Source organism: Schistocerca cancellata, chromosome 2 (assembly GCF_023864275.1).
Source record: "Schistocerca cancellata isolate TAMUIC-IGC-003103 chromosome 2, iqSchCanc2.1, whole genome shotgun sequence".
In the NCBI taxonomy this organism is placed as follows: Eukaryota; Metazoa; Arthropoda; class Insecta; order Orthoptera; family Acrididae; genus Schistocerca; species Schistocerca cancellata.
The window spans coordinates 599,998,678-600,021,478 of record NC_064627.1 but is presented as its reverse complement, the minus strand read 5'-3'; the positions used below and the strand labels follow the sequence as shown (position 1 = coordinate 600,021,478).

The 22,801-nt window shown below is 37.3% G+C and overlaps 1 protein-coding gene and 1 long non-coding RNA gene across 4 annotated transcripts in view; one reads left to right on the top strand and one right to left on the bottom strand.

Annotated features, from left to right (window-relative positions):
- Window positions 1-22,801, top strand: part of LOC126162241 (acetylcholinesterase-like) — a 193,246-nt gene that overhangs the window by 160,770 nt on the left and 9,675 nt on the right. For all 3 annotated transcript variants that reach the window (XM_049918614.1, XM_049918616.1, XM_049918615.1), the window contains exons 8-10: window positions 7,004-7,191; window positions 8,077-8,209; window positions 17,469-17,601. In XM_049918614.1, coding sequence (XP_049774571.1) covers window positions 7,004-7,191; window positions 8,077-8,209; window positions 17,469-17,601 — 454 coding nt within the window. The remainder of the gene's footprint in view (window positions 1-7,003; window positions 7,192-8,076; window positions 8,210-17,468; window positions 17,602-22,801) is intronic.
- On the bottom strand, window positions 4,502-5,085 carry LOC126162244 (uncharacterized). Its single transcript, XR_007535039.1, has 3 exons — window positions 4,999-5,085; window positions 4,734-4,844; window positions 4,502-4,574 (listed from the first exon to the last, which is right to left on the bottom strand). It is a non-coding gene; the product is annotated as an uncharacterized LOC126162244 (long non-coding RNA).

Sequence of the window (22,801 nt, the reverse complement as noted above, 5' to 3'; positions counted from 1 at the left end):
CCATAAAAAGAGAAGGGCGCCCAGGACGAACTGTACTTGTTCCAGTACCTATACTTTCACAACTTGCGTTTGCAGGGGAAAGTCGACGCATGCGACACACTGCCGATATTCCTGCGCGATACTGGCAGAGTTTACTCTGGGTACGGGAAAAAAAAAAAAACAATTGCCCCTGTAGCTTACACATCAAGCGGACTGTCACAAGACGATAACACCGACGACGACTAAGGTAAGTCATCTCCTTCGAATTTAGAAGTGCTTCTCTAACGCTTTTCTTTTGTCGTTGCTGTAGTGACAACTTGAAATATACTCGTATCGCGCGCCACGAGACTTCTGTTATCGATTTACTATCGCACGCTCGATATGTATCGTTTGGAGCCCTCCAACTTCGATAGGCAATCATTCTTGGAAGTTACCGCGTTATTCTTCCGTAGATCTCTTTTTACAAGGATATAATACATGTCAAAGTATTTAAGAATTGAGATCAATTTAAATAAGCTAATTCGTATACACAAATATTTGCAGACTTCTAGTTAGAGACAATCATTAGATTTACTCCTGGTTTACAATACTTTTTTTACAAATAACTTATTAAATGATGTAATGCCACATTGTTAACTCATATCTCACTATCAGTCACTGCACACGCTATACACACATTGTTTCATAACACTACACACACACACACACACACACACACACACACACACTGGTGATCTCTGGGCCATTTTCTGTACCGCAACTTCCCATTTGCTATCCTGAAAAACTGAGTCAGCATCCCTTCAAAATGAGTGAGATGTTGAGCTCAGAAAGAGGAAGAGATGTTAGTATTGTGCTATGCATAGCTTGGGGGTAAGTATTTCTAGAAAGGAAAAAAGAAGGGAAAAAAACATAAAGTGAAGGTGTCATGTGGAATGTTGGATATTTTTTTGTAATCATTATCATTACTAGGCCTATTTATTTGTATAACATTTTTATCAAATCCCTACTCTGTTTTAGCTAAGTAATCCTTCAATGTATAAAATGTATTGCATAACAGGTACTTCTTAGCTGCTTTTTTAAATAAGTGTATTTTGGCAATTTCTTTAATCTCTTTTGGTAATTTATTGTACAGTTTTATGCATTGGTATAAAATGCTATTTTGAGTTTTATGTTTATTTTTTCTTGGTAAATGTAAGTTTAGTATATCTCTTGTTGCATGGTCATGGACAGAGCTGTTTTTGCAGTAATTACCAATGTTATTTTTGATGTGTACAACTGACTGGTAAATGTATTCACATGGAGTGGTTAAAATCCCCAGTGTTCTGAACAGATCTTAAACAATGAGCTCGACTAGTATTTTTTGTTATTATTCTTATGGCTCTTTTGTGGAGTTTGAAAATTGTGTTCATGTTTTGTGCATTTGTTCCCCAAAAAAGAATTCCATAGCTAAGACTTGAATGTACATATGAATAATATGTAACTAAAAGACACTGCATGTTACATACTGATGATAGGATTCTAAGGGCATAACATGCTGATGACATTCTATTTGCAAGTACCTTTGTGTGTTCACACAAAGATAGCCGTGTTTTCTTTCCCGCATGCAGTTCGTGTTCATTTCGGGTAGATGGCAGAATTACATTTAGTCCCCAATTCCTTACTCGCAGACACCTTCATGCATGCAGTAGATTGCGTGAGTGGTTTCTGCGTGGACGGTGTTTCTCCAACATCACTTGATTTGACCTGCGACCTGCCTACGTTTTTTACAAAATGTTGAGTTCAATTAGAAAGTTAAATTGTGATTTGAAGTGAGAGAAGAGATTAGTTATATTTTATAACCTGTTTCAGGCTACTTTTCGTTCGAGTTCAAAGTAACAGTAATTTAGTTCATTTTATCAATGTGTGTGAAACAGTGACAAAGAGCAGAAAAGAAGTACATTGTGGACCTTTTCTTCTTTAGAGAAGAGCCAGTAGGGAAAGCGAAGTGTGATTTATGTTGACAATCACATGCAGCTAAAGGAGAGTATACTACAAATTTTGAAAAACATTTGCTCGCAAAACATTAATCTACTTATAATAGTTTTCATCCACAACAGCTACCATAGATTTTAACATTCCCACCGCCACTACTACCACAACCGGCCTAGTTTTTAAGAAAACCACTCTACACAACACTTTACCTTCAGAACTATTGAAATAACCCCCCCCCTCCCCCCCTCCCTTATTTAGTGTTTGTTGTGTTTGGTCGTTGCGGACGTCACATGACATCCAGTCAAGTTCGTTTGTTGATACTTTCACTCAGTTTTTGTATTATAGAGGCCAACTGGGTCTCTGAGCGAACACGCTGAGCTACTGTGTCGGCGTCCACTCAGTTACTGGAGCCCAAGAGGTAACTGTACCACATACAAAAGGCAAACCGTGTCCCGATCCGGCGCACAGTTCTTACGTGCCGAGAAGTTTCAAAATTACGCTCTGTAGTCTTGACCGTCGAAGCAGCGATATTCCTACTTAAGACGCTGCACATAACAGGAAAATGTGTATGAATTCTGCTTTGGCTTTCCCGATCATTAAAACTTACTGTTGATTACATCGTTGCTGTAATTGTAATAATGATGCCGATGAATGGATTTTACGCGCTTTGCCCATTTAATACTTTCACTAATTGAATAGTGGTTAATAGTGGTGGGCAGGAAATCGCGTATCTGTTAGAAATCACAGTGACTGAGAAGTCACAGATATCACAGTAGCAACTTTACAGATTCTAACTGTGATTTCAGTCACAATTAGCAGTCGCAAGTAGTATTTCATATTCAAAGACGTGAGCCATCTATTGGTCGAATTTAGCACTGCTTTCTGCGATTTCAGTGACAAGTTGCAACTAAGAGTCGCAAGTAGCAACTAAAAAGCGCGGTTAACAGTGGCATCTGTTGGCCAAAGTTCGTACTACGTCCATCTCTGCGGTACGCTATGGAGTCCAACTGCGATTTCCGTGACAAGTCGCAACTAAGAGTCGCAAGTAGCAACTAAAAAGCGCAGTTAACAGTGCCATCTGTTGGCCAAAGTTTGTACTACGTCCATCTCTGCGATACGGTATCGAGTCTAACTGCGATTTCCGTGACAAGTCGCAACTAAGAGTCGCAAGTAGCAACTAGAAAGCGCGGTTAACAGTGCCATCTGTTGGCCAAAGTTCGTACTACGTCCATCTCTGCGATACGGTATCGAGTCTAACTGCGATTTCCGTGACAAATCGCAACTAAGAGTCGCAAGTAGCAACTAAAAAGCGCAGTTAGCACTGCCACCTGTTGAGCAAAGTTCATACTACGCTATTCGCTACCAGTCAAACTGCGATTTCCGTGACAAATCGCAACTAAGAGTCGCAAGTAGCAACTAAAAAGCGCAGTTAACATACTATTCCTAGTGTCATCTGTTGACCGACGTACGTACTTCGTTATGAGAGCCTTGTGCCTCACGAAATCGATGTGCTGTGTGTGCATATGAAGGGCTTATTTCAATAGTGGTACAAGTCCATTTTTGTTCATTTTGAGATACAGAGTCGTAAAGTTAAATGAGCGCTGACAAATCTGCATTTGAGATACCAGAAATATTCAAACATATGGCTTCTAGCTAGAGATGAACCTTTATTTATGTTTGTTTGGATCACTAATTTCAGAAGCATTATAAGACAGAAAAGTGGAGGTAATGGACTTGTACCGCTATTGAAATAAGCCCTTCATATTATATGACGACATGCACATTCAGCATCAGTTATGGTTGGTCAAATACTGCTGTGACTCTGAATGTATTATATTAATAAGAAGCAACATTGCCTTTTTCTCCTGAAAATATCAAGTAACGTAACAAATTTGTTTGATTCTGCTTCCAATATGACAGTTTTGGTTAATACTCCACATGCCTACAGGACTTTGCAATGCTAACACAGCAGAACTCAGACATCTGTATAAGTGTAGAGAAATGAAAACAGTCATATGAATGCCTCACTTTTGTTCCGACACAGTTCAAGACTCGGGAGAAAAGTTTTACACCTGGTGTTCTACATGGCAACTTCACACACAAGAACTTTTTACCGACACTACTACCACCTACATAAGTAAACTTTTCCTGTGTTATTTTCAAGTAATGCACTTAAGTTATTCCTGATTTAACTGGAAGATCTGTACTTCCCACTTTCATATCAACAGCCTCAAAATGCATATTGTAGACTTCAGGATATGTTACAGGTCAGTGTCACACCAAGATTGTGGAGAAAGGGGGGGGGGGGGGGGCATGTCACTCTCCAACAAGTGTTTACCAATAAGTAAGTGGCGGAAAAATTATGGGTATAGGACGGCTTAAACATGTGGAAAATGAGATTTTTATTGTTCACTCACCGTATTTGACATTTATTATTCCTTTAAAATCGCACAACAACTTCAATAAAACACAGTTTAATCATTCACACACTTATTTCACAATTACTTCACTTTTAAACTGCAAATCCTCTAAGAACTATCTTGAATCTTCGTGAGTCTCTCTCAAAAACAGCCTTGATGTGGATAGATACGTACAGCAACCAGTAATCAGAGTCAGAACTGTGTCTGAAAAAACACAAGGATTATTAAACAATTTTTGCTGTCATGAATTACTAGCAATATAATTGACAGAGTAGATTGCTAATATTTGCTATAATAAATATCACATTTGCAAGAACGATCTCACTGAAGTAATTAAGTCCATCGAAACGCTTAGAAACTAACCTCTCGTCTGACGAAAATGGTCTAAAGACGCAGTGGCAATTTCTTCAGATCTGTTGACAATGATATTTTGAGTTATCACTTTACTGAGTGACTGAAATGTAGGTCAGGTACCTGTGAACATAACAATATGTTAGAATTCATTTTCTAAATACGAACTATTACGGTACTGTACGGCTACTTACATATTAATTACACTATTAATATTTTCACAGTTGTTTCTTTAATACAAAATTAAAGCCAACGGAAGAAAAAACGTAAAACATACTTGCCAATGACAGGTTTGTTGAGATGCAATTTTCTGTGTTGACAGATGTAACTTTTTCATACGGTGGTAAGTCGCAGAAATCGCAGAAGTAGCAGAAGTCACAGAAATCGCAGAAGTAGCAGAAGTCACAGAAATCGCGGAAGTAGCAGAAATCGCAGAAATAGCAGTGGCGGAGGGATACACGACCTATGTTCCTTAACTGCGACAAATCACAGTTAAGAATAACAGATACTGAAAAGTAGCATTCACAGAAATCACTGATATCGGAAAATCGCAGTTTAGCCCATCACTAGTGGTTAAAATTGTTGTCGTAAATAAATATCACACTTCGTTCAAAAATAAATACGCGCATACGAGCGCGAACACACAGTGATAATATTAGAATTAACCGTGTAAAATATTTCATAAACAAAACTCAATGGAAGTTAAAAGCAACTGAAATAGCTTAGCGATACGTTTAGCTAATCACTAAATTAAAGGCAGCCATGTATGCCTAATACACTCTGCAAACGCACTAAAATTACTAACTTAGGCTGGACTCCAGGCTACATACGAAACTTGGTGACAGAAACCACAGTCGTATTTTTATCAGTCAAATGAGAGACAAGATAGACATTTAAATTTACAGCTGCACTTTTGTAAGGATATGAAACGTGTTCCGTTAAAATTGCTCTACTTGAATCTATCTCCTATAGTCGTCAAAAAACTGTCCTATCACATGAGTAAAAGGCCATGTATTAAAGCACAATTATCTAAAATGCAGAGTTGTCTATAGCACTTAATTTCTCCATGTTGATTCAGAGGCTGTTCCACACCTCATTCTTATACACCCAGGCTTGTTCTCGATCCATAATGACATTGATATTGACAGGACTTCAAACAATAATCTGAAAAGCAAGGGCTATGATTTCAAGTCCTGAATTGAAAATGACTGTTAGTTTTAAATATGTTGTTACTATGTGCTCATTATGTGCCCCTACAGGGATTGAGTTAAAATTAATAGAAATGAGCTTACATGTGTGACTGCATACCTGTCTTTAACTGGAATATTAAGGTAAAGTCATATGGCATCATTTGCTGGGAGACCCCAAAGGGTAGGTTCAGCCATGCATAATTCTCAGTGTTTATAGTGTAGACTACATTTGTCAATCCATTTTTTTCTCTGATATAGTGGAATTAATGTTACGTGTAAGACATAGTGTTTGCAATACTCATGAAAAAGCTGTGCTCGCTCATGTAGAAAGGGATTGTCATTTCCATATATGAATTTTTTTTAACTTCTTATGTGTTACTTGTGTAACACACAGTAACAGTTTTGAGAAATACGTGGTTGTAATGGCTGTGTATGGAGCAAAGTAATAACTTTCTTCTACAGATTTAAGTGATAAAATGTTGTAGACATTGTACTTGTATGAAGGAATCTGACACCTGTAGACAACTCTGATACAGATCTTACAAGAAATCATGCAGACCACTTAAGACAAATGACAGTATAGTTTCTTGAGATGGACTAAATCTGGTTCTGTGCCTTTAAAAGCAAGCTTTTAAGCCAGATGCGATTACAGAGATCAAATATGCCTTTGCATGAGTCAGTTTGAGACAGAGAGTTACTGCGAGCCACTGGTAACATTAGTTCCCATGTAGTTGTACATTATTACATTAAAATCTATAAGTGCATAGTTTATTCCATTGAAAGCCGAATCACTCGTGTAGTATTTGCTATCATACAGACAAAGTCATATCTGTTATCAGTTCTTCAGAGCAGTTCATTATTTTCTTGATGATGGTGTGGAAGAAAACTTACATGGACAGTGGTATTTCTGAAAAAGTGGTGAAATATGTAATCCTTTTGTTTTGTGCACTAAAATTTAAGGGACTACTTCTTGCTGGTTGCAGATTTCTGTGATAGCTACCTTGCAAACCACAAGGAGAAGATACCCTGTTAAATCTGTTTTATCCTGTTTGAATACATTTCTAACTCGTGGGTCACAAATTTATTTCACAGCCGCTGTTTCTGGTTCACTGTCAACAAATGAGAGCCTCAGAAATTTCAACGAGAACTTTGAAGCAATTATTGGGCCTGATCTGCGACTGAGGGAAGTGAGTGATCAGAAAGCAGCAGCTGCACTCATCAGGAAGTTCTACTATGGAGAAGAAGAGATAACTAGGCTTCAGGATGTGACTACTGGAAAGGTAAGCATCACTACATAGATGAAGCCTCATTTTAAAGGAAATGAGTGAATGCAGTCTAGCTCTTCTTCAGCTCTGCATTTTTGGCTGTACTGTATGGCTTATCTTACCCAGAGTGCTGTTGAAAGTATTTTGCAATCATGCTTTGTTTAAGCACTTTGGAGGTTATGAAAGAAACTGATAAACTAGTCTTCTCCATTTTGATATGTAAATGTTATGGCTTATAGTTTGAAACAACTATTGGTTAATCTGTTGAAGTGTAATAAATGACACAATTGGATACCATGATTAGATGTTTGTATACTCTGGATACAAACCTGCAGAAAAAAACTTGTTGCCATATTTGAACACATTGCATTTTTGTAATGTCATTTTCTAAAAATTTCTGCCAACTTTTATAAGGAATGGCAATCCAGGCAAATTTTACATGAAACTTCAACCATGTGACACACATTAATCTTTGATTAGAATTATTACTTACAAGACCCTTGAATGGTTTTTCCCTTTACTACTAATGTTGTGGAGGAACGTGGAGATTTTTGTTGCATTTTATATTTCTTATACATACGTGTCCTGTGAAGTAGATCATAGATATGCTATAGGCTATAGAGCTCCCGATTTTTTCATGGCTAATACCTTACAGGCTGAATAACCTGTTCTTTTCCTAAGAACAACCATACTACATTAAAATATTTTTGTGTGTATGGTTATGGAGCTGTATCTCACAGATACACCAAAATTCAGAATATATAGATAGATATCACCCCTTTTTATGGTGTATTTGAAAAACACTGAAAATTGCTGATGGTTGTTTTGTAGTGAGTTCTTTAGTTTTATCTGTTATGCGCGAAAATGCTGTCTAACAACTCAACTCCCTTTTATTTGCAGATGTTGACAGATCTGTACTTTGAAGAAGGTATAGATGCAGTAGTGCATAATATGGTAGAAAATGGGTCGGAGCCTCTCTATTACTATCGATTCTCATACAAAGGGCCTAACTCTGCTGTTCCTGATCAACAAGGTAAATGAAAGTAAAAATTGAAACTGTATTTTTCTGAAAAAATAATTAATATTTGTAGTAAAATATATCACATCTAATCAATATATTCAACAATTATAACTATGTAGCAGCACAGATTTTAATAATTAAGTCATGTGAGTCAGTCATTAATTAATCTCATTATCATCCTTCTTCTACGTTATGTGGTACAACAATCAAAAGGAAAACTGATACCAGTATCTTGTTATAGTACACAAAAGCACACAAAATCCAAGAGGCGAGACACATCATATTGAGCTGATCACAACTATAGCCTCTGCTATGAACATGTCAGATATAAGGGTCATGAGATTACACCATCTAGCTCACTATCAAAGTCCAGTTTTGTCCAAAAACCATGTAAATAAGTTCATGTGGTTGAATATTCTTGCAGTACCCACAGAACAGGAATATGCACTTTGCCCTACTGCAAAATCTGATGCATAAATATTGCAACTTGTTTCAGCAGAGTGAGGCATAATGATGGTGACCTAAGCCAGCTAAAGTAGGTTGTTGTACAGATATTATTATGAAAAGGATAGACTGCTACTCACCAAGTGGAGGAGACATTGAGTTGCTGACAGGCACAACAAAAAGGCAGCTATACATTAAGCTTTATGCCAAAAGGCCTTCTTCCGAAGTAGAAAACACACATACACATTCACACAAGCACAACTCACACATACATGACCGCTGTCTCTGGCCACTGAGGCCAGAGTATGTACAGCCAACTGGTTATGTGTGTGTGAATGTGCTTATGTGAATGTGTGTTAGTTTTCTACTTCAGAAGAAGGCCATCTGGCTGAAATCTCAAATGTTTTCGTTGTGCTTGTCTCAACTCAGCATCTCTTGTATATGGTGAGTATCAATCTATCCTTTTCATTATATTGTTGTTATTCCATACTGGATTTTACATTCTCTAATTGTTGTGCAGATATTTTAGGCACCAATACACAGATTTCTAATGTGGCATCCTTAGCATGACAAAAATATCAAAATGACTGCCGATGACACAACAAAAAATGGCACTCAATGTTATAAGTCACATTGCCATGATATACAGTGTCTGCAGTCCCTCAGATGTGCAGAAAAAAAGGTTGAATCGTGAAGACAAAGCTTTGACGAGAGAGACCAATTTTGAAATAGTTGACCACCCACTATAGAGTTTAACCTCCCCCTACCCTTTCCAATCCAGAAGCACAATTGGAGAATCTGTTTCAAGTTCTGTATTATATTACTGTAACCCCAAAAACCTAGTGTCAACTTCCCATTCATAAAGGATCCTTGACCTCAGGAACAACATTTGCATGTGGTCATGATGGCTGCATATCATCAGTCCAAGTTTCAAGGTTCAATAAAAAATAGAAAAATGGGAAGATGATGGTTTTAATGCTTCAGGTATTTTACTAGTCTTCATCCACTTGAGTACAATGCACAAAATATTCATACAACCATTTTATGCTGCCAGAGAAGCTGTTCATTGTGATGATGTTCAACTTGTGTTTCACATTTGCTTCAGTGTCAGTTGTGTTGACAAAGCATTGACGCTTCATGTGAGTTTCTGCACAATGTCATTTTGTGGTACATTCATTTTGATAGCACCTAGTCTCCACAACTGTGATGATTTTCCAGACAATAACTGTCCCCAATCTGCTTCAATCAATTCACAGCAGGCATACGTGCACCGCTGTTATTGCTTGGATGTGTGCAGCAAAAACTTTGCCTTACTTAGCTCTTCTTAAGTGTCTTGAATACTTGATTTGGAGGTGTTGCTCACTGAGATTTATGACACAACACTGACACACTATGGCCTCATGTCCACTACTTAATACTACCTGCTTACAACTGACTGGTCAAATTCACATCTGTCGTTTACAGTTGTTAGTTCAAGCTGACACCATAGCTACTCTGCTGATGTAAATTGTACACTAGGAATAAAATCAGTCTCAAAATTTTTTAGATGGATGGTTTAGACATGTCCAAACAAGAAGTTGGTCGCATTGGTCATCCATTTATGCTGGTCAGGTGTTTCACCACATGCAGTCAGCACCTTGTCTTCAACAGTACTGTATAGGAGTTACATTATCTGCATATGGCTAACATATATGAGCAGCAGAGGGTGAAAAATTGGATGTGTGGATTCCACATTCAATGTCCTCCTGCAGGCACTGCCCTTGATTGCAGATTGTATTAATGAAAACAGTTTACTGCAACCTGCCCTGCCACAGATGTGGCCTGTATCAGCAGGCAGAAGGTATGCTCAAGTTTCCCTTGGATGACCACACCAACAACACTAAAAATATTATTTGCAAGAAAACACAAAAACTGAGACAAATGTGGACATATGGAGTTTTTAGCAGGGGCAAATTTAACATACCAGCTATGAAAACTTGTAAAAAAGATGTATCACAAATTTTACTTGATCTATGTAGCTAAAAAAAAAAAAAAAAAAAAAATCTACATCAGACAATTTATTTACCCTGTGTAGCTCAACCAAAATCCACAATACCACCAACCCTCACACAGCCCCAACACCAGACCACACTCCATAATACCCACTAATATACACTAGTGTATATAAGTTTGGCTATCAGTCCAAACCTTAAATGATAAAAAATTACTCCAACATTAGTTACAATACTGACATCTCACGCAGGAGGATCATACAAACATACCGCCGTTTGAGTCTCATACAGATTCCCATATGGAGGACATAATGATAGACATCCCTGGGGTTGTGAAGCAGCTGAATGGGTTGAAAATAAATAAATCACCAGGTCCTGATGGGATTCCAATTCGGTTTTACAGGGAGTACTCTACTGCATTGGCTCCTTACTTAGCTTGCATTTATCGCGAATCTCTTGCCCAACGTGAAGTCCCGAGCGACTGGAAAAAAAGTGCAGGTGACGCCTGTATATAAGAAGGGTATAAGGACAGATCCTCAAAATTACAGACCAATATCCTTAACATCGGTTTGTTGCAGGATTCTCGAACATATTCTCAGTTCGAATATAATGAATTTCCTTGAGACAGAGAAGTTGCTGTTCATGCATCAGCACGGCTTTAGGAAGCATTGCTCCTGCGAAATGCAACTCTCCCTTTTTTCACATGATATCTTGCGAACCATGGATGAAGGGTATCAGATGGATGCCATATTCCTTGACTTCCGAAAATCTTTTGACTCGGTGCCCCACTGCAGACTACTAACTGAGGTACGAGCATATGGGATTGGTTCCCAAGTATGTGAGTGGCTCAAAGACTTCTTAAGTAATAGAACCCAGTACGTTGTCCTCGATGGTGAGTGTTCATTGGAGGTGAGGGTATCATCTGGAGTGCCCCAGGGAAGTGTGGTGGGTCCACTGTTGTTTTCTATCTACATAAATGATCTTTTGGATAGGGTGGATAGTAATGTGCGGCTGTTTGCTGATGATGCTGTGGTGTACAGGAAGTTGTCATCGTTGAGTGACTATAGGAGGATACAAGATGACTTGGACAGGATTTTTGATTGGTGTAAAGAATGGCAGCTAACCGTAAATATAGATAAATGTAAATTAATGCAAATGAATAGGAAAAAGAATCCTGTAATGTTTGAATACTCCATTAGTAGTGTAGCGCTTGAGACAGTCACGTCAATTAAACATTTGGGCATATATAAAGTGGGACAAGCATATAGTGGCAGTTGTGGGGAAGGTGGATAGTCGTCTTCAGTTCATTGGTAGAATTTTGGGAAGATGTGGTTCATCTGTAAAGGAGACCACTTATAAAACACTAATACGACCTATTCTTGAGTACTGCTTGAGTGTTTGGGATCCCTATCAAGTCTGATTGAGGGAGGACATAGAAGCAATTCAGAGGCAGGCTGCTAGATTTGTTACTGGTAGGTTTGATTATCACGCGAGTGTTACGGAAATGCTTCAGGGACTCGGGTGGGAGTCTCTAGAGGAAAAAAGGCGTTCTTTTCGTGAATCGCTACTGAGGAAATTTAGAGAACCAGCATTTGAGGCTGACTGCAGTACAATTTTACTGCTGCCAACTTACATCTCGCGGGAAGACCACAAAGATAAGATAAGAGAGATTAGGGCTCGTACAGAGGCATATAGGCAGTCATTTTTCGCTCGTTCTGTTTGGGAGTGGAACAGGGAGAGAAGATGCTAGTTGTGGACGAGGTACCCTCCGCCACGTACTGTATGGTGGATTGTGGAGTGTGTATGTAGATGTAGAAAATTATGTACATAAAAAGCTGTACTCTTATAATTACAACGTGAAACAACATAAAAATATACTCACCACCCACAGTTAGCTGCCAAATTAGCCTAGGCTGACCAACACATGTGACCCCTGCCTCACCCCCCCCCCCCCCCCCCCCCCACTCCCACACTTCTCTCTCTCACACACACACAAACTAAAACCCTAAAATAACTATTACTATGGTTTGTTTCCATCAGGAAAAACATGCTCACTACCTTACTAGTGAGATCCAAGATAGGAGGAAGAGAAGTACGTGTTTTAAATTTTTAACCTCTTTTTGCAAATAAAATCAAACATGGTACGACACTGCAGACAGATAAACAGTTTAAACTGTTTGTTATCTGAATTAGTAATGCGGTATTACATATGATTTTATTTACAATGAGTCATGACTTGGATATAATTACACTGAAAATAGCTACACAGTAATTGAAATCAATCTGCAATAAACGTATTTAAAATTTATGACTGATATTTTGTAACTATTACTGAAATCCACACCTCTGTAACCATACTCCCTAGACACCACCCACCCACCAACTGATACCTGTCTCCAACACAATACTTGCATAAAACTACAAATAAAGCATACAAACATAATTAACAATCACAGTAACACTAATATAAGCCTCCTCACTCTCCCTACGACAGTACTCGAAACCTCATTAAACAAACCCTTCCCTCTCACAAATTTAACTACCAACCTTAATCTTGTACATTTTCCCTATAAGCTTCAAGAAACACTAATAAGTACAATAATATTCCAGCAAATTCTTCCTGCAACAATTCTAATCAAAATGGGACTGTAGAGTAGAAGACAGCCTCTTCCCACTCCCTACAACAGACTTCACAGCCCTTCAAATAACCTTCTATAATATTGGTACAAGTCCTTGTAGCATAATTTTTAAACTCTACACTTTGGTTTACCATTAAATGTCAAAAACCACTGTATTACAAAAAAAAGTCTGAAACAATAGTTGACCCCTCTAACAGACAACCCCAGAAACAACAGCCCCCAAACCCATATTCCCCCAGGATGACCACCCCTCCCATGCTTAGCTTTCCCAAACTGTGACTCATCAATTCCTAGAACTATCCCCCAATGCCACAGTGATCCCCTACATTTTATAAACTCTGAATAAAGTTCACAGTGAAAATAATACCAATCTAAAACACATCTTTCACTCATACTCATTTCATGTACACAAAACCAAATAGATGAATGATAGCACCAATGACAAGTTAACAAACTAGTATCCTGTATGGCTAGCCTAGATTGCTCAAACCATGAATCCCTCCTCCAAATATTAATCATCACAATGGCACCATCAGAAATGTTGGTCCCTCATTTGAGAAGCAGCAACTTTTGTCAACTTCATCAAATCTCTACACTGATGACACCTCACACATTCTGCAGTGAGGCCATACAACTGTAGAAATTTTATGGTATCAGTCATATCCTCACCAACAGCAGCGATTAAAGGACGATTACTAAATTTAATCATGAATGACAAAAACACAAAATTAAAGTCCAGAAATGAACAAATTTCAAAAAGTGAACTAACAACTACTATACTGAAAACAGATCAGTGGCCAATGACTATCATGATTAAAATAACTCATTGACAAGCTAACAACCACCACCGCCACCTTTGAAACCACACAGTGATAAGCCCAATGCCACATTAACATCACTCACAAACAAATCAGAAACATAAGCATCTAACATAAGAGTGTACTGTTGCTTCCTCCAAGATGCCCTCTGCACACATGCTCCATTTCAAAGGTGCCACACAAAAATGACTTCACACAACACACCACAATGCAGTTACATCATGGATCAAAACCGACAGTTGGTATTGCAACTTTTGTTTGACCCCCCGACCCCCTAAAGAAACTGCTTACCTCTTAGTTATCAAAGTTATCTACCTTCAAAAACTGTAACACAGAGAATTGTCATTCCTTTGAGGTGCAATTAATTTTCTGATCATCTGCAAAATGCAGTTCCTGGGGCATAACACATCTTCAATCTCACCAAATCAGTCAGTTCAGAATCTTGCTTCTTTGGATAAATTTCTGTGGACACCATAAACTATGACAAAATAATTTTAATTTCACAAAAAATCCAATAACTGATACTGATTTTAAAAGTGCAAGCTAATTGCTTTCAAGTTTTCACAATTATGAATTGATTCCCAAGCTCATTCCACTCAACTGAAAATCTAGCAAAGTAAATGATATGGGAGCAAACATAAAATATTCGTGAATGACACTAGAGGGGTTCCGGTTGTGCAGCATCTATACCTTTATTCCAAGCCATGATGATGATGATGATGATGATGATGATGATGATGTTTGGATTGTGGGGTGCTCAACTGCACGGTTATCAGCGCCCGTATGGATTCCCAACCTTGCTCAGTCCAGTCTTGCCACGTACGTCACACTTAGTGTGAAAGATACAAGAGACAGCTGAAAGACCCTCAAACTTTAGAAAAAATACAATAATTCCAGTACCAAAGAAGGCTTGTGCTGACAGGTGTGAATGCTACTGAACCACCAGTTTAATAAGACATGGAAGCAAAATACTGACACATTATTTATAGAAGAGTGGGAAAACTGGTACAAACTGTCATTGAGGAAGATCAATTTCGATTCTGGAGAAATGTAGGAACACATAGGCAATACTGAATCAACAACTTTTCTTATAAGCTAGATGGAAGATAGGCAAGCCTATGTTTATGGCATTTCTAGATTTAGAGAAAGCTTTTGACAATATTCACTGGACTACACTCACCAAAATTTTGAAGGAAGTAGAAGGTTACCTACAACTTCTACAAAAAGCAGACTGCAATTACAAGAGTGTTTTGACACAAAAGAGGAATCATAGTTCAGAAGGGAGTGTGACAGAGTTGTAGTCTATACCTTATGTAATTCAAACTGCATATTGAAGGAAACCAAGAAGAAATCTGGAAAGGGAATTAAAGTACACCGGGAACAAATAAAAAGTTTCAGGTTTTGCTGATTATATTGTAATTCTGTCAGAAAAGGTAATGGATTTGGATCAGTAGTTGAACAAAATGTATAGTGTCTTGAAAAACGATTATATAAGATGAACGTCGGCAAAAGTAAAACAAGAGTAAAGGAATATACTTAAATTGAAATCAATGGGATAACTCAGTGTCAGAGAGATTTTATATTCTAGTGTAAAGTGGAAACATACTATATAGGAGTTCAATTAGGAAATAAGCCACCATGAGCAGCAGATAAGTTTTGCTATCGTGGCAGCCAAATAGCTGATAATTATCAAAGTAGAGAAGATACAGAATGCAGATTAGCAATAGAAAGTAAAGCATGTCTGAAAAAAAGAAATTTGTTAACATCTAACATAAGTTTAAATATTAGCATATATCTCTTCTAAAGGTGTCCATCTGGAGTGTAGCCATATAGGGAAATTAAATATGGACAATAAGCAGTTCAGACAAGAAGAAATGTAAGATTTTGAAATATGGTGCTACAGAAGAAAGCTGAAAATAATAAAATAAGGCAGTACTGAACCAAAATAAGGAAAAAAAGATGTTTATGGCACAACTTGACCAAGCCAAGGGATCAGTTGATTGGGCAAATCTTGATGCATCAAGGAACTGTTAGTTTGGTAATAAAAGGATATGTTGGGGGTAACAATTGAATACAGTAAGCAGGTTCAGATGGATGTAGGTTGTGGTAGTTATGGAGAGATGAAGAGGCTTGTACAGAGTAGACTAGCATGGGGAGCTGAATGAAACCAGTCTTTGAACTTAAGACCACAACAACATCAGCTTTTATGTTGAAACAATGTTTTTCCAAATCAATTCCCCAACTTCATCACCTTCTTCTCCTTTATTTCCAATGGAATTCTGGTTTTGCCAGTTTCTCAACTTGATAGTTACTCTACAGCATAATGTACTGTAGGTTGGAAGGGGGAGAAAATGGTCCTGTAGAGGAGTTACAAAAAGAGTGCTAACAGTGCATGGATAAAACTAATGAAAAACATTTTCAGGAGCTTGTAAAACTGCACACTCCATTAGAGATGGAGCTAAAGTATAACGGAGGTTGCTCTCATGAGTCAAATAAGTTTGTTTGAAGAGGGAATGGGGTAACTCAGTGTCAGAGAGATTTTATATTCTGGTGCAATGTGGAAACATATTATATAAAACTAACTTAGACATAGACAGTGGTAACAGAGAGTTGTACTGAAAAGAAGGACAGTTATTATGGGGAGAAATGAGACATTCAGAACATGTACAGCAGTGATGGCTTATGTTTGGTAATGTGTAATTTAACTTATTCCAAATCACTGAATGCTCTCCTCCATAATGGGTTTTATAGAACTGAATGACTGGGTGAATGCAGTGACATTTGGATCAAAGCCAGAAAATTGATGCAGAGGATGGTGTTGTACAAGGGGAAAAAGAAGTGAGATCAGATGGGAAAGAACATTAGGTTTTCTCTCCTACTGTTTGTTTAATTTCAAGTAGAAAATGTCATTTCCATAACAGTATTGCTTACTCTTAAGAAAGAGATTTAGTATTCTACCAAATGGCAATTACCTTACTAAAAATTGTTAATTTTAATTATGAAGTTTATCTAAGTACAGAAAGAACTTTATTTCTTAGCAAATAATTTGTGTTCACAAGTTGCAGCTGTACTTGGAATCATTAACTCTTGTACTACAGCCAGAAAAAAGTACATCTGTTTTGGTTGTGTTAATATTTAAGTTCTTGCTGCTGCAATTGCATCGCTGTAAGAAATTCTACCCCAGTTTCAGACTTAAGATGAAGAAGAATGAAATAGGCCTACCAATATTATAATCTTAATGAACTTCAAACACTTCTGTTGTCTGAGTGGAATTTGAATGAAACCTTGTTGAAAACTGATTATGAAGATTTGCATTATTTTGTTATACCTGTTTTTGTGCATCTTGAGTAACATCACTTTTTTCCCTCATTGAACACAGGTGTTCCCCATGCTGATGATCTGAAATATGTCTTCCTTGATAACAGAGGTGGGCAAAATCTGGACCAAACATCAGATGAAGGCCAAATACGTGACAGAATCATTACTATGTGGACAAATTTTGCTAAATATGGGTATGATGAAAATATTCAATGATGATAGATATTCATAGTCTCCTAAATTTTTAAAGAGAATAATTAAATTTTGTGCTTTACAATGAAATAATTATTCAGTGTGTCCACTAATCATCTAGTACATACATATTTAATTATTCTAATTTAATCGCTTTCATCATACACTGTGTAAGATATTCAGCTTCTGGTTATTCAGTGAACAAACTTTGAAGGACTAATGGTGAAAGTGTGTCTCATCAGTGGTCTGATATGACAGTTAATTCATATGTTCTGCTCTACTAAAATGACAGAATAATGTATGGGGTCTACAGTGTTATGTGACTTACAGCACGTTAGTTCAATGTTGATTTTGTTTTTGCAGTTGGTACAGCTTGGTGTCTGAACATGCTGATATCCAGCTTCAGGTAGTTCCTACCATAAACACTATCAGTGATAATGGAGCAACACAATATGTGGGACATTGACATCTTGTTTTAACTGTATTACAATGTCTGTTCCTTCAGACATGCATGCAAGTCTGTCTGAAGGAACAGACAGTGGTGATTGTCTGCAGCTATAGTAATATCATGGAATTTTGTCACAGCTATAAATATTTCTGACATCAGCTGCATTAGACATGGAAATGATACCAATTGGCAACACATGAAAATTTGTGCAGGACCTGAACACAAGTATGGATTTCCTGTTTATCCCAATCTGTCATGATAAGTGGGCAATCCGGATTCAATCCCTGTCTGGCACAAATTTTCATGTGTCACCAATAGGCATGATTTCCATGCCCAATACAGCTAGTCTCAAAAAAATTGAGTTGTAACAACATTTTGTAACTTGTTTTAAATTGTACTGTCTTTAATTAATGCAAAGAAGAGGAAGAACAAGGTTTTATTTTGTGTTTATTGTGTATTTATTTGTCCTGCTTTAGCGTACAGTACAGATCATTCAGGTGCTATTGAACAGGTCAACAAATTACTTTTTTTTTACTTATTTTGTTATTCTTGTACATAATAACACAGCACATGGTTAGGAACACTTTTAGTTTGTTCTTAAATATTATATCTGAGCCATTTCTATTTGTTATGCTATGTTACTATGTAATGTTACACCATAGTGGCTTCCACTTTCTGGTGGGATGATGACCTGGAAAATGTTTGGTGTACATTTGACTGTACCTGGTCCCATAACAGTACACATCCTTGTTCTGCATTAGTTTACCAGCTTTTGTGAGACAGTCCCTAGCTGATGAGATTGTTTCAAGGATAAAAAATAAAAAATAAATAAAAAATAGAACTGAACCTGGTGTTCAGTAAAATTAAGTTTACAAGCATCCATCCTTTTAAAGCCACAAATTATCCTCACTGCTCTTTTTTTACATTCTGAATACATTTATTTTCTCAGCAGCATATCCTCAAAAATGATTCTACAGCAAAAAGAACTGTTCATAGAATGCCAGTACCACTGTTTGTTTACTTGTACCATTTAATATCATCATATGACTCATAGCACACTGTTGAGAGGTTCCTCGACAAGTTACTTACAACTGTATTCCATTTAAGGACTTTTTTAACTTATAAACCCAACAATTTTGTAGTACTAAGATTTTGTACAAGTTTCTTTTGTAATCTTTCTTGGATACTGTTTTGATCAGATTGAGGAGATAAGTTTTGGCACACACTTTTTTTCTTCTTCAGAAGTTATCATCAGCTGGTTTGTGCTGAACTACCCAGAAAGCCCTGTCATATACTGGGGTCACTCCAAAATAAATGTACACTATTTTTGTAAAAATACAGTTTTCATTCTGCATGTGTGGAAGTTCTACAGTGTGTAGATACATCCTTCCCGCTTGTTTCAAAACTTAGTTCAACCTGTTCCCGAGAGTGGCGCCATCACAGCATGTCTTCAAAATGGCTGCTACACTTGACATTCATCAGAAGCAACATGCTATCATAGAATTTCTGTGCTGTGAAAACAAGACAGTGGGAAACATCCGCAAGAGGTTGAAAAAGGTGTATGGAGATGCTGCTGTTGATCGCAGTACAGTTAGTCAGTGGGCAAGCAGGTTACGTGATGAAAGCGGGCACGGCAATATTGAGGATTGTCCTCGCAGTGGCAGGCCTTGTACTGCACACACTTCAGACAATGTGCAGAGAGTTAACAAATTGATGACTGCTGACAGACGCATCACAGTGAACAAATTGTCACGCTATGTTGGGATAGGGGAAGGAAGTTTTTGCAGAATACTGAAAGTGTTGGCGTTAAAAGAGGTTTTACCAGGTGGGTTCCCAGGATATTGACAGTGGCTCACAAAGAAACAAGAAAAACAGTATGCAGTGAACTTTTGGGACAGTACGAGAATGGTGGAGATGAATTTCTTGGAAGAATTGTGACAGGTGATGAAACATGGCTCCATCATTTTTCACCAGAGACAAAGAGGCAATCATTGGAGTGGCATCATGCAAATTCACCCAAGGAAAAAAAAAAAACCTCAAAACCACGCCTTCTGCTGGAAAAGTTATGGCTACAGTGTTTATCGATTCTGAAGAACTCTTGCTTGTAGACATCATGCCAAGTGGAACGACCATAAATTCTGATGCATATTTGATAACACTGAAAAAACTTCAAGTGTGACTGAGTCATGTTCTACCACATCAGCAAAAGCAGAATGTTTTGCTGTTGCATGACAATGCACGGCCACATGTCAGTCAAAAAACCACGGCAGCGATCACAAAACTCAGATGGACAGCACTGAAACACCCACCTTACAGTCCTGACCTGGCTCCATGTGACTATCATCTCTTTGGGAAACTGAAAGACTCTCTTCGTGGAACAAGATTTGGAGATGATGACTCCCTTCTGCATGCTGCAAAACAGTGGTTCCAACAGGTTGGTCCAGAATTTTACCATGCGGGTATACAAGCACTGGTTCCAAGATGGCGTAAGGCAGTTGAGAGGGACGGAAATTATGTGGAGAAATGAAAATATTATTCCTAAAGGATGTATCTACACACTATAAAAGTTTCAAACATGTAGAATAAAAGATGGATTAAAAAAAAAATAGTGTGCATTTCTTTTTGAGTGACCCTCATAGTTTTCTGCTGTTGCTTCAAACTTTCTATGTTAGATGCAAAAAATAGAACACTAGAGTCATTAAAAACACTGGTTTTGGAGGTCCTTGTGTTCAACAGGATCATACACATAAATTAGATAGAATGGGTAATGGGTCCAGGATGAAGCACTGAGTAACTCCACATTTTGTGGTAGCTCATCCGAAAAGAAAATGCTGTTTCTGATTTCATTCTGAATTTTCTACTCTTACTGAAGTGATATCTTCTATCTGTCGTTTACTAAACATAATGACGAACAGTTATATGTTACACCTCTTATAACCCATGTTCCTTATTTTTCAATCATGACTTTGTGATTCTGTATATCAAAGGCTTTTGAAATGTCAAGAATAATTCCTACAAAGAGTTTATGTTCACTGTGAAATTTTACGGCATGATCTAAAAACTCAAGGATTGCTATTTGGGCAATCTTAATCTTTCTGAACCTTGCTCTTGGGAAGTGAGAGTTGAAATTTATGAGTCTGACATATAAAAGATTTTCTAGCATTTTTGGAAAATAACTTAATGGAAATGCAAGCCAGTTGTTGGGAGACTATATCAGCAGAACCTTTTTCCAGCAGTGGTGACACTATTGCTATTTTGAGGACATCCTGAGAAATATCTGTTTCAAATGAGATTCTGAAAATGTTTGTGAAGGATATTACTATGTGCAGAGTACTTGCTTTTAAACTGAGACCTGATGTTTTATTGTTTAATACTTTCTTCTGAAAAGTTTTACCAGTTCAATTCCCTGAAGAAAAAACAATGGTTGAACTCCTACAGAGTACATGGATGATTTCTCCAGCTAGTGATGTGGAGTGTTCATTGAATTTATTCACAACTAATTTTAGATCTGCCACACCTATCGTATGATAAAGGTTTATTCAGGCAATACACTACCCACTCTATTATAAATTTATCATTGTTTTTTAGAACAGTCAGCAATTTTTGGGAAATTGTATATCTTTCACAGCAGTTCTGCAAAAGTCAGTGTCCATCACAGGACAGTTGTCCATTCTTTTTCGGTCTTGACATCTGTCATTTTGGTTTTAAGAAGGAAAGGTATATTAAAGTAATAAAGAAGATACTATGGAAACACACATACACCATTTCCCAGTTTTTCTTAGCTTAGAGGAAAGTCCAATATTCTGATATCTTCAGAGTATGCTCCTTTTTTTGTTTGTTACTGCTTTGCAACTGGAATGATGCGTAGTGACTGTGTCTCATTGTCATTATATCCCATACTCAGTACACTGATAGTGAAGTCAAAGCTTTTATCTGAGATTAATCTTTGATTGTGTCTGCTGAGGTTCTTGTTGGTGAGCATATTGTGGGGCTAATTGAATGTTTTTGTAATGTTTGTTAAAAAAGCATCTCCAACATTGTTGTGTTTTCTTTGTTTCAAAAAATCAGAAAGTCACACAAAGCACTGGCTTAATATTTAATGAGCTGAAGCTATTCAGTAGAACATTCATTTGGTTATAAAAATAAATAAACAATTGCTTGATGCTCTATATACATTAATATTTATGAAGTTAAGTTCTGGAAGTATGGTTGTAGATAACTCAAAATACATTTCCACGGAGATAATATAACATAAAATTTCATTCACCCTACTGAAATTTATCTGCTTGAACACAAAAATAGTACTACCACCAAGTGTGAAGGATTCCTTACTATGGTGACTCATTAGTGCAAATGCTGCTATTTACATCAATTACATTTCTCATCACTTTATTAACACATAGTTTGTGCTGGAGTAGAATTTCTAACATTATAATCTTGTTTTTAAAGGACTGGACATTATGATGTAATATAGGAAAGAGACCTTCATTGCCTTAGTTGATGCAGTTCTGAATACATATCTGATGCTGTTCTGAATACATATCTAATCATGCAGTTACTGTCAGAAATCTTCATTGTTGTTCTCCAGTGTGGTTTCCACTTGTAGATCATCAGCCACTGCTGACTTTATTTGTGGATGTTTTAGTTATACTGTTTCCTTTGCCATTGCTCGTATCAGGAGAAACCAGTATATAGTGTGTGATTGTCTGGTGCCTAAGTTGATATTTCTAGTTTTCAGTTGTGGTTTTCCTTGA